General features: G+C 38.5%; 1 protein-coding gene across 1 annotated transcript in view; it reads left to right on the forward strand.

Annotated features, from left to right (window-relative positions):
* Window positions 1–11,881, forward strand: part of cfap61 (cilia and flagella associated protein 61) — a 32,789-nt gene that overhangs the window by 1,603 nt on the left and 19,305 nt on the right. The window contains exons 4-14 of the mRNA XM_035678927.1: window positions 306–373; window positions 467–587; window positions 1,209–1,338; window positions 2,373–2,558; window positions 2,699–2,793; window positions 3,818–3,857; window positions 4,188–4,318; window positions 4,528–4,654; window positions 6,029–6,106; window positions 6,745–6,951; window positions 8,167–8,295. Of these exons, the coding sequence (XP_035534820.1) occupies window positions 306–373; window positions 467–587; window positions 1,209–1,338; window positions 2,373–2,558; window positions 2,699–2,793; window positions 3,818–3,857; window positions 4,188–4,318; window positions 4,528–4,654; window positions 6,029–6,106; window positions 6,745–6,951; window positions 8,167–8,295 (1,312 nt within the window). The remainder of the gene's footprint in view (window positions 1–305; window positions 374–466; window positions 588–1,208; window positions 1,339–2,372; window positions 2,559–2,698; window positions 2,794–3,817; window positions 3,858–4,187; window positions 4,319–4,527; window positions 4,655–6,028; window positions 6,107–6,744; window positions 6,952–8,166; window positions 8,296–11,881) is intronic.

Raw genomic sequence — 11,881 nt, forward strand, 5'->3', positions numbered from 1 at the left:
CAGATATACAAACAACATATATTATACAAGCAACATCTATTAAGAACAAAATATAAATATATATATATATAAAACTATATATATATAAAAGATATATAAAAGATCAAATTTACAGTTTAATAATGTGCAAATGTCTAAACATTTGATGTGTGGTGTAGTGCTTATAGAGAGCTGTACTGTAAAATGAAGAATATTAAAATGGTAGTTACTCTAAGGTTTTTCGGTTAGAAGCAATCACAAAATAAATATAAGGTTAATGCAATGTCTGCAAAATTATAATTCTCTTCTTATGCTTCTTTTTTCAGGGCGGTCTTTAATGCTGTCGCAGAGCTTGAGTACATCTGCCTGGTCAGCCCGAATGTCGGGGGTTTAGGTGAAAAACTGCTTTAAATTCATTGTTAAATTTATCAGTTGTCTAAACTTACTTTGTAGAGACTTGTGAGTCTTGTGATTGCTGTTTGTCCAGAGCCAGCGCTGGATGAGATGTTTGAGCCGCTGCAGCGCCTGACTGACCCCGGGCCTCAGTGCTTAGCATTAATCTGTCACAGACATGAGCACTACCCAAGGCTTCATATCCGCCCAGCCAGGTGATATCAGTTGATTCCTTCCCTACTAACATAGTATCGGCCTAGAAAACAATGTGTATATATGTTGCATATTCATATAGTGCATTTAAAAGAGTGTGGAGATCAAGGTGGTGTACATGGGTGTGTACATTTGTCTTCAATTTAAGATGTTATCAGCTGGATTGATGCCCTTTTTCTTAAAAGACAAACATATACTTTAACAATCAAATATTGCACTCACATTTTGAAGTAGACGTTGTGATATATTTGTCACGTACAGTGTAGATCTGTTGCACTGTAACTGGTTAAAGGTAAAGTTGCATTAATTGATTTTTTTGGTTACTTGGGGTCGGAAGAACTCCCTTACATGCTGTCAAACCAGAAGACATGGATTAAAATGATCATCCTATTGGAGTCCTGTGTGTGTCCACCTGATGAATGAAAATCCACTCTTCTTCTAGCTCTGGTTTAGTCGCCACCAACTCCTGAAGAACGTCTTGTAGCCCTGCTAAGTTGGTGATAATTATTAGTGGGTTAAGGGCTTGAGCCCTTTAATGCTACAGAGGAATCTGATTCATTGTAATATTAAAAAATGATTGGTGGAGTTAACGTGTAGGCTGCTCCTCTATTTGTACATTACAGGGTTGAAGATCATGATGACATCATGCGCATATATACAGAGCAGACAAAAATACTGTCCACACATCGGCCATACTTCCTGGCAGAGCTCATTGAGACACAGAATGAGGAAAATCCCACAGCTGTTTGTGAGGTTTGTTCCAGCTTTTAGCCTTCTCTCACATTCATTTTTGATCTTAACATTTTTGAAAAGTCATCAACAGAATGTATTAGATTGAGAAACCATTTACTGTAGCTCATCCCTCCTGGTTGTCTGACCCTATGTGAAGTATGTGATTTGTTCCCAGTCATTCCTGATCCACTGCTCCAGTCTGAACATAATGTAATAGCAGCTCACTGATGGTGCTTTGACTGATTGTCAGAGACCCTACTGGGGTTTGTTCCCTCTGGACTTGCGAGATGACAGATCTTCTCTCCCCTCCCCGCCACTCGGGCTGACATGTGTTCATGGCAGCATATGGCAGATACGAGCTGATACTTGGCCAAGACATGCTCTCACTGAACATATTGTGTCCAGACATCTGAAGCATTTTGGGCTTTTTGTCTGAATATGTTGAGCACTCAGAGAACAAACAGTCAAACATTACCCCAGAGGGTTGGGCTGAACGCCTTAAACTTTTTAGCTACAGAATGTGTCACTTTAATATTTTTTGTGTTATTTTTTTATCTGTGTAGACAATCTGTTACAGACGGATCGTGTCTACTGCTTAACAGGTCACAAGCTTTTCAGTTTCAAGCTCAAACTGTTTGTAATACTGAAAAAAAAAATTATATTATATAGAGGATGAAAAAAATATAAATCTCATCTCAAGGTCCCTGAAATAGCTGTTCTGGTGCTTTTGATAATATCACATTATCTTTATCAGCAGACAGAGTGCTCAGTTTAAGGCAACTTAGATAAAAAATCCTCAAAGTGCTCAGAAAAATCTGTAAATTTAAACATCTACAATTCCAGTTGTCCAATTGTGAGGAGAACAGCTTTTGGTCATTGAGTGGATGAGAGAGGTCTGTCAACTACTTTTTTCCAAGGTTGACTTTAAACCTTCTTTTTCTTGTCACACACCAGAAAGGTCAAGGTTCATCTCTGACTGTGCAGGAGAAAGATGTTTACAACAGAAAATGTTAAAACTAACATTATTGTTAAGGACTGTGTGTTGTTCTCCACAGAGTGACGGAGTCGCCGTTGGCTTCATCAGTGTCACGTCTGAGGTCGATTTGAAACGGTTGCAGGACAGCTTTGAGCTGAGTGAGTTTGATGGATTATACAAACATGTAAAACATGATGAGTCTGCTTCACAGTCAACAGAAGATGAAGAAACCCGGAGAACAACCCAAACTTCAGATTCACAGCAGGTATACTCACTAACTCACATTACAGGTGTTGGTCAGATACATAAAGACATAAACTTTCTGTCCGTTAGTGCAGCAGTTATAAACTGTATAGTATTTACTTTGTGGTATGTTTGTTGTTATTGTCACTTACATCTCAGCAGGAGGAGACACAGTCGACTGAAGCAGGACGTTTTTCAGAGAAACCCAACGCTTTTTGTATTCAGTTCTTCATTATTGACAAGAATTATGAAACGAGGTAAGGTCAGGATGAGGTCAGGGTAAGGGTAAAATTAAAGGTCAGCTTTCATTTTGTGTTGATCTTGGCAATCCCTGTGGACAAAAGTGGTAGTGTTTCTACCACCTGTTCCTGATGGTGGTTTATGTAGGTCATATAGAGGCATTAGTATTAAATTGAGACTGTTTCATAACCAGTCAAAAACTCCTTGTAGCATGTTTAAATAGTCTTGAGCATGAAACATTTTACGCTTGGTTTTATATGTTGTGAATGTATATGTGATGAACTACAAACATATTTTTTTATTAAGAAAAGTAGAAATAGAATTTAAACTAAACTTCAGATATAATCATATATTTAACATTTTCTGACATGTAAAATGATTTGTAAGCCAAGGAAAGTACACAGTAAAACAAAGTACTGCAATTTGTTGGACGGAATAGCTAGTTTGTTGTATTTAAAAATATGAGAAATACAACAGAAAAGTGTAGAAGATACAGTAATGTGTGCCGTCTGCTGCAAGTTATATTCTTACAAGTTTCTATAGTTCGCAGAAATCAAAATGTAGATAACCACAAGTCCATTCTAAAAAAAAAAGTTTTTCAAAGTATTCCATATTTTTTTACTTAAATATTTCCTCACTTAGAATAACATTTTTTGAGGCGGTGCTGATGGCAGCTGTCCAGAGTTACATCAGTCATATGCTGTGTTAAAGCAGGGAGAGTGACTGTTAGTTGGCTCCTGCTGAGCTCCTCTCACCACCGCCTTACCTCCCAGCTGTTACTGAATATGAAGTCGAGTCGCTTCCTGCAGAGAGTGAGCATGTTATTAATGAGAGCTGCGCTTAAAGTGACAGCGTGACAGAGCTGAAGGCGAGAAGTTGAGCTGGAAGCAGCGGGCAGATTGGTCAGCCAGTTGTTCCACCACAGTGATCACCAGCTTTGGCAAGCTCTGCTTTGGTTCTGAAGTTGGCACAGACATATTTTCACTTAACGTCCCCTCCTTCTTTTTTCTTCTTCTTCTTCTTCTTTTTCTTCTCTTCCAGATCAGTGGACTTTATTCCATATGTTTTCAGACTTTTCCCTGTAAGTATCACCTTTGCATGTTATGTTTAAGCCATTTGCCTGATGCTCTCTACCAGTTTTTTTGTTGTCGTTGTTGTTTACGAACTGCACAAGCAGACAACAGGAAATAAGTCAAGGATGTATGTATATGTATGTAGGTAAAGAAAAAAAGTCAGTGTGTAATTGTGAAAGGATTCCTTTACACATCAGGAGTTATTGAATAAACATGTAATTTATTTAGGCCTTGGAAAGTTTATAAAGTTAAAGTTCCCGGAGGATCTATTTAGAAATGATATATTAACTATCTGCTCAGTGGAAGTATATTCACTTGTCTCTTCTGTCATGATCTAGACTTGCTGCATCATCACTGTCCCGATGCTGTCCCCAGAGTTCGTGTTGCTGCAAAGCTTCCTCAGGGTGCCGCACCGTGCCACCAGATCTCTGCACTGTGAACTCTACATCTTATCCCGGACCGGACTTAGGTGGGTTGCCCCGTAAAAACATCAACAGGTGACTTTACAGGCAGCATCAGTATGTCACTGTCAGATCAATGTTGCTGTCTTGGTTATGTCTCTCAGGTTAGGAAGTTCAATATTGTTAGGGTTCAGGGTAGAGGTCCCTGCGCATTTTTTGGCTGTGAAAGTTACATCTACGAACCAGTATCCCTCTCAGTTTGTGGTTATTTTTGCAGGAGTGTGAAGGTGAGGCCGGCTGTAACTACAGACCGGCCGTCTGTCTCCGATCTGGTGAAGGGTCTTAGACTAAACGAGTCCCTGCTGCAGGACCTGGACTGCTTCTATGAGACCCGCAGAAACCCGGTCAGTCAACACACAGTGATATCAACACACCTTCAGCCACTCTACAGGCACTGTGTGAATGTGTTTCTTTCAGACCAGACTGGAGAGATCAATAATCAAGTACATCCTCTTAGTGATGTAAAAATGTATCCAACATAAAAATCTTATATTTGTCCCCTCCACTTTTACAGGTTTGATATAATTATTAAATAATCTCTAAACATCATACTCAGACAGCCATTAAAATCCAGATGAGAGAACCTCTGAGTTTATCAAAATGTTACTACTCACAGCAATATGTAATCATTTATGAACAGCAGTGAGTGCTTTGTGGTGTGCAGACACATATAGAAATACTTTTTACTTTTTTGGGGGGTTAAAAAAGTGTTTACCCAAATGTACATACATTTTTATTTGCATACTGGTATTCTCCTAAGAAGTTCAATCAAATCAATCAAATAGGACAGTGCTCTTTTTAGTAAAAATGGAAAATTATCAGGTATTTATTTATTAACTAGATGTGATTTGGGTAGGATTAGTGCATTCATAATTAATAATAATAATAATAATAAAAACTTTTGTTTGGATGACTGTTATTTAAGCAAAATAACCAATTTCAGCATAATGCGTACTTTGCTAAATGTATCTAAATTCAAGAAATAGCGTTCACATAGTTTTTGTCCTTTCATCTTTCTTTTTTTCCTTTGCTTTAAGAGACTGTGACTTCATTGTGCCCCCTACCCCTGAAACCAAACCAGCACCCTTGTTCCTTGGAAGTTTCGTCCTGTCATCTCTTTGAATATACTTATCTATTTCCTATTTGATGTTTTTATTTGTTTCCCTATATTTATTCATTGTTGATGCTGAAACAGTCTGTCACTGCAGCTAAAACGTTTAAGCCAATTTTGCTAACACTGCTAAAGTATGCAAGACATAAAACTGTGTTCAGTATTATACAATATATCCTCCTGAAACTGGCCTGTAATATGGTCAGTGTTTGGAAATCATTTTAATTAGCATAAACAGTAAATAGAGTAAATATCAAGGTTGAAAATCTAACTGGGCCCACTTTGACTTTTAATATGAAATGATGATTGTTTTGGACAATCATGTGTGACTCGAGCTGGTGATGATGATTGTCTTGGAATAACGAGGAATATTGCACGTATGCCAGGGAACAGATTGGTGAGAATTCAGTTGAACAGATTTTCCTCTCTGACTGACACCCCAGCTGTCAGTGCTGCAGCTCCAAAACTGATAATTACTTCTCAAATGAGAATGCAGCCACTTCATGTGTATTCATGGCACTGGACTAATACAAGAAGGTGCATTTAGCTCCCATTCAATTCAGTACACAAATGTATTTTACATGTATTTTGTTCTGCTCTTTGTCAGGACGGGGTGCCGGTGCAGGCCTTTGTGGCCCAGGTGCACAGTCAGGTTGTTGGGATACTGATCATGAAAGACGAGCAGGTGAGTGCACTTCACAAGTGTCCTCAGATGAACCTGGTCTGCGTCACATATTGTGTGACAACATCACATGTAATCAGTATCTACTGTATTATATCATTGATCGTTACAAATAGCACCACAAACTCCATCCAGAGTTGCCACGTGTTCAATAAAGTGAAACAGTTTTTCATGATATCCAGTATTAATCATTCAGTTAGTTACCAATTATAAATTATGATTATTTCTGGCTTTTCTCTGTTTTACATCATTGTCAGTTTAATATATGTGGGGTTTGGACTGTTCTATTGGCTTTATTGGGGTTATATCACACATACATTGAAAGTATAATGAACTATAAAAGTCAGTTATTTTGCACTTTTTCCACTGTAATTTCAATCAAGAAGTAATGTTGAAAAATCTTGGACAGGTTGATATGATTAAGATCTTACTGAATTAATTGTTATGTTACAGTCAGCAGCCGCCTGTGTTTCGTATTATTTGAATGGGACAAAAACTGGGGAACTGTATTAAGCAAAATAAAATAAAATAAAAGTAAATTATCAAAAAAGCAAAAAGCAAAAATTTGTCCTGGAAATATTCCTCTGTTACAGAGTTTGTCAACAGAAAACTGACTTCATTATTTAATCTGTCTTTGTCAGGACATCGAGTACATTCGTGCCCACTACAACATCGAGAACTTCATCTATTTCAGCCATCACCACTACGAGGAGCATGCTCAGATACTCCACTTTGTCCTCAAACCCTCCTTCCAGCACTTCACCAAACACTTGTTTAAGGAGGTCCTCCGGCTGGCTCACAAATCCTGCCTGTACCACAGAATCTACCCCTCCTACCACAGCCAGGAGGTGGGTGCACAGGGACCTTCGGGCCCTTCCTGGCCCCTCATCTCTGGGCCCCTTCCAGCCTCTGTGCATGTCTGCTCAGATACACATTGTCATTAGTGTAATGATCCTCAGTTCATACACTGCAAAAAATATCATTTAAACTCTTGATTTCAGTTAACAGAAGTGACAGCTTCTTAACACAGATTGCATGAATATTAGAATAGGCAAATTCGAGAAGCACGTTCAGACAGTTTGCCTGCCTACCTGTATATGCTTGACTTGACTTCTCTTCACTAAATATGTAGAAATGACACCTTGTGCAAAATAGTCAATAAAACCTGAGAGAAGGCAGGATTTTTGATTTGGTAAACATTTAATGACATGTTGAAATCTCCTCTTTAGTTCTGCCAAACCACAGCTATAAGCCTTAATCTTTAAAATGAGCATGAACCTTTTACTACCTGGGTCTTCTCTTTGTTTGGCAATGATGTTTGTTATTATAACATTTTACCCACCAGCTTACTTGTTGCTACAACTTCATACAACTTCATTCGACACTACAGACTGCATACAAGTCCAGTTAAGATAAATTAGTGATACCATGTAATTAATAATTCATTGTTTGATGTAAAGGTTTTAAGATGTCAGGCTTGAGTTGTTCGAAAAAGTAACATTTCCTTCCTTTTCCTGTGATACACCAGGATTTCTTTAGGACAAAGAGACTGAATCTGCAGCATCTTCTGGCTCTTTAGACAAATGGATTTGTTCATGTTAAAATACTGTAGCTTTTAACAGGTCATTTTTTGCAGAGTGCGGCCCTCAGCAGGCTGCTGTCCCCGGGGTCGGGGCAGCAGGTGCCGACATTGCTGCCAGCTCCACCTCTCCACACCATAATAAGACATTTCCTCAACGTGTAGAGGCCTCAACTTCCTCTGCTAATTACCTTCCACAAACAAGCACCAGATTGGGAGATGCTGATGTGCAAATAGAATAATGGCAGAAGATAACCAGAGAATTAGCTCTGTTCAGGCAGTGGATGAAACATTGGGTGATGTTTTCCAGGCAGCTTATATCAGTGGTGTAAACCTTGCATCATCTAACCTCTTCACCGGAGCTCATTATCACTCTGTCGCCTTCCAGTTGCCTCCCGAGCCCCACACTGATGCTGTTTAACCTCTGAGGGGATTTTTCTCATTCTGAGCTCATTGTCATTGTGCCCTCTTCTTCTGCACCCAGAATTCCTGCATCCACCATCTGGATTTTGTCCTCAACTGTGCGGTCCCTGTCCACCCGCGACGCCAGATCATCTACCCACTGGAGGAGCTTGGCATCAACGCCCCTTCCACGCAGATCACCGAGGACCAGGTGGGCACAGTAGCAGCTGGCTGACAGGGAGCAGCCTGCCAGGGAATTTAGATTAGCTGAAGGCTGCTGACAGGGGGAACACAGCAGGGAGTTAATGTGACCACTAGACGGTGCTGTTTCAAAAGGATAAAGCTCAGAGTGACACAGAATGTGATTCATTTAAAGGTATGGAGGGGAAACTCCAGTACAGAAAACACAGTATGATGGAATGAACATTCACATTTTATTTTCTATTAGAAAATTCATAAAGTGAATCCTCAAACAGCATTTTTCAAATAATGGTCCATAATAATGGTCACATCTGAACAGCTTTTTTCACACTTAACAAAGACTTCTAAAGACATTTGGACAAAAGAAAACTTACTTGTGAAAATTGTTCAGTGCTTATTTTAATTCAAATACATCTGTATTATAGATATTTCCTTTCAGGTGGACACACATATTTTCTTTTTGGTCAACTCAGAGTTCAGAAATACATGTTTTACATATGTCGTGAGAGTTTAGCTTTATGGATATCTATGAAACGTAAAGAATTCAAAGTAACACAACATATATTTGTGTGTAGAATCTTATGAAGAAGACCTCTGCTTAAAACTGTACATTTTAAACTTAAAATGTTGAATTTTTGAGCTTTAGAAATGATTCATATGGAGAGTAATAGGTCAAGTTACAGCAGTAAAAGAAGTTGACGTGAAAGTGCTCAAAGGAATTGTAGTATTAGTTGATTAGCATATTCACAAAATATAATCGCCGAAGGGAGATGAAGTGTAAACTGAAGTGAAAGTGGTGAAAGGAGTTGCAGTCAGTTTAAGTGTAAACACACTCTTAAAATTAAGATCTAAGAAGAAAGGAAGGGAAGTAAGAATGGAATAACGGGCTGTGTTGAGTGTTATTACCTAAGTTTCTGTCTCTGTCCTCCCGGATAACTACAAAAACTAAAATCTACAAAAGACCATTTGAAAAGGCACTAAGTATTTGGAAAATCTGTAGCTTTAAACCTCTTAAATATTCTGATATAAGATTCTTCACATAGACATAGAGTATTCACTGTGAAGATAATGAGATAGTTGAGTCTGAATGAATCATATTCAACAACAAGTCTGCCCACCTTTGAGTGCAGCCACTCAGAACACTTTTACCACCCCAGCATTGAGTGTACATCTTTTCATTTAAGTGTTTATAAGTACCTAGGTATGTCTCTCTCCCTCAGGGCTAAATGTCTGTTTGTAGTAACTTAAGCCGATAGTTGAGAGAGAGAGTTTGTTTATTTCTTTTTTAATAAAAACCTAAGAAGGTGGTAAAAGAATGAGTGGGAGGTGAATAATGATAATCACAGCTCTGAATGGTTTCCTCTTCCTCTCCTCTGAACCCTCAATCTTGTATCATAGTCTTAAATCTTCTGATCTGCTGTGATTTATTTTAACATAAATATTTGCCACGTGTACAGCAGTGCTCTTTAGACCCCGAGGCGTTGCCGCGTACACTCACATGTTCATTTCACTCCATCAAACTCAGTCCGCCCCCCCTTCACCTCGGTAACACAGCAGTCATGATTTCCAGGCTTCCATGCAGATAAGAGCTTCGCCTCCGAGCTTCTCCCCTGCCTCCCGATGTGGGCCTCGGGATGATTAATCAAATTTAAAGCACCTGTTCCCTCTCTGTCAATACAGGATCATATTACACAGAGCTACGGTCATTGTGTTTAGGGAAGGTGAGGCATCTCTAGCCTGATAAGAGCCGCTGCACCTGCTCCACTGCACATGCAGATGAGACAGGAGCTTTGTTTATCTGAATACCTCATCTGGTTAATTCCTGCAGTATTCAGATGGATGCATATAGGCATTTAATTTATTTGCCTACATGCAATAACAAATACACGATTTTTACATATAAAGTAATACTCGTTTTCAATAAATGTCACAATACAGCGTCTGCATGACACACAGCTTAAAAATTATTGTTTATCTGACACATTTGTAAATATTGTTGTGATAAAAGTGTTTTAATGGATGACTTTTATAAAAAATAATAACTAGCAATATCTTTCTGCTGGCCTCTGGTTCAGCTCTTCCACTCCACAAGCAAATTCAGAACGCTTCATCATTGCATTTGGGAACTCAATACATTGCCACAGTTGCTGAATTCATTCAATATCGACCTCGAACCTTAATGTGAACTGCTTAATGTTTACAGTTTACTACAATGGAGGAATATGTTCTTCAGCTTCAGTAGCTGCTTTTGTTTTATTACTACTACTAAAATTATTTATAAGATCGCTTGTTTTTTTGATGCATGCACACATACATTTATCATTTAAAATAGCCATATGCTCTTTTATTTTCCTGTGCCACAACATCTCTTAGTATGTGACAGATGTCGGGCACACAGGCCCTCCTGGAAATTATTTGAATATTACACAAAGGTTAATTTCACCCTCGGGTTTCCCCCTTTTTTGCTCAATGCTGTTTTCATCCAACAAGGTGCATTGTGGGGCCAATCTGCCTAATTATAGATGATGAAGGAGCCATTAGCTGCCTCAGATCACATGGGCAAGGACCAGAGACGCTTGGCGGTGGAGGAATTGGGAAATTAGAATGCAATGTTCTACTAATTCCTGTGGGACTCTTTTGTAATTATTGTGGAAAAGTGTTCCTTAACTGTCAGGTCACACGTCAACACGAGCCCTGTGTTTCCATCTCATTAGAATCTGGAGCTGCACTTCTTGCATTTCTCTTATTTTTCTGTGTTTATTGAGTTGTGAGCATATGAATTCAGGAATAACACTTGATTAATACACAAACAGGGGTAGACAGTGGGGTGAAAGAACACCAAGCACAAAATATGAATAAATACTATCTTAAAAATACAAAAAGAGTGTTTCGAAAATCAACACAACTATCTCATCATTGTACAATTTAATTGGTCAAAGAATTCAGAAAAAGGCTGTCATGTTTTCTTGAATTGTTCAGTGGGACCACAAAGCAAATACCTGAGCTTCTCCAGTTTATCACCTCCCCACCACAGAGTGTGACTAGGAAGTTGTTCTAGGTCAGTAAAATGATGTTCTAACTAGTCTTCTAGAAATGTTGTTATATATTAATAATCTGCTTTGCCATACACATGTTGAGGGGCAGTTTTTCACTACATGAGATTTTTTTTCCCACTGAATGAAGTCCAAGGAGACACTGATATATGTTCTGGATTGACATTTTGTGACTTGGCAGCTACTATTCCTCATTAAATTCAGGTGGCAAAAAGTTTCTAGCAAACTTATTTCCTGTTGGAAATTAATAGGATGTAAACATATTTTCTAGAAGACATTTTGTTAGTGTACATTTTGTTAGTGTAATGTAACGAAAGTAATTTCCCCCTGGGATTATTAAAGTATTTCTGATTCTGATTCTGATTACATAGTAATCATACTCTAGTTCCCATTATGAGGTGATTCTCTGTTGAAACACGAAAAATCGCAGTTGATGGTTTTGGTTGCAATGGCAACGGATTGAATTATTTTAGGGAAGTGTAAAACCTGCTTTCTTCACAGTTTGAATTTACATTAGGGAATATTTAAAGGACCAATGTGTAG

The sequence above is a fragment of the Morone saxatilis genome, unplaced genomic scaffold (genome assembly GCF_004916995.1).
Source record: "Morone saxatilis isolate NCDOM2014 unplaced genomic scaffold, NCSU_SB_2.0 Contig7, whole genome shotgun sequence".
In the NCBI taxonomy this organism is placed as follows: Eukaryota; Metazoa; Chordata; class Actinopteri; family Moronidae; genus Morone; species Morone saxatilis.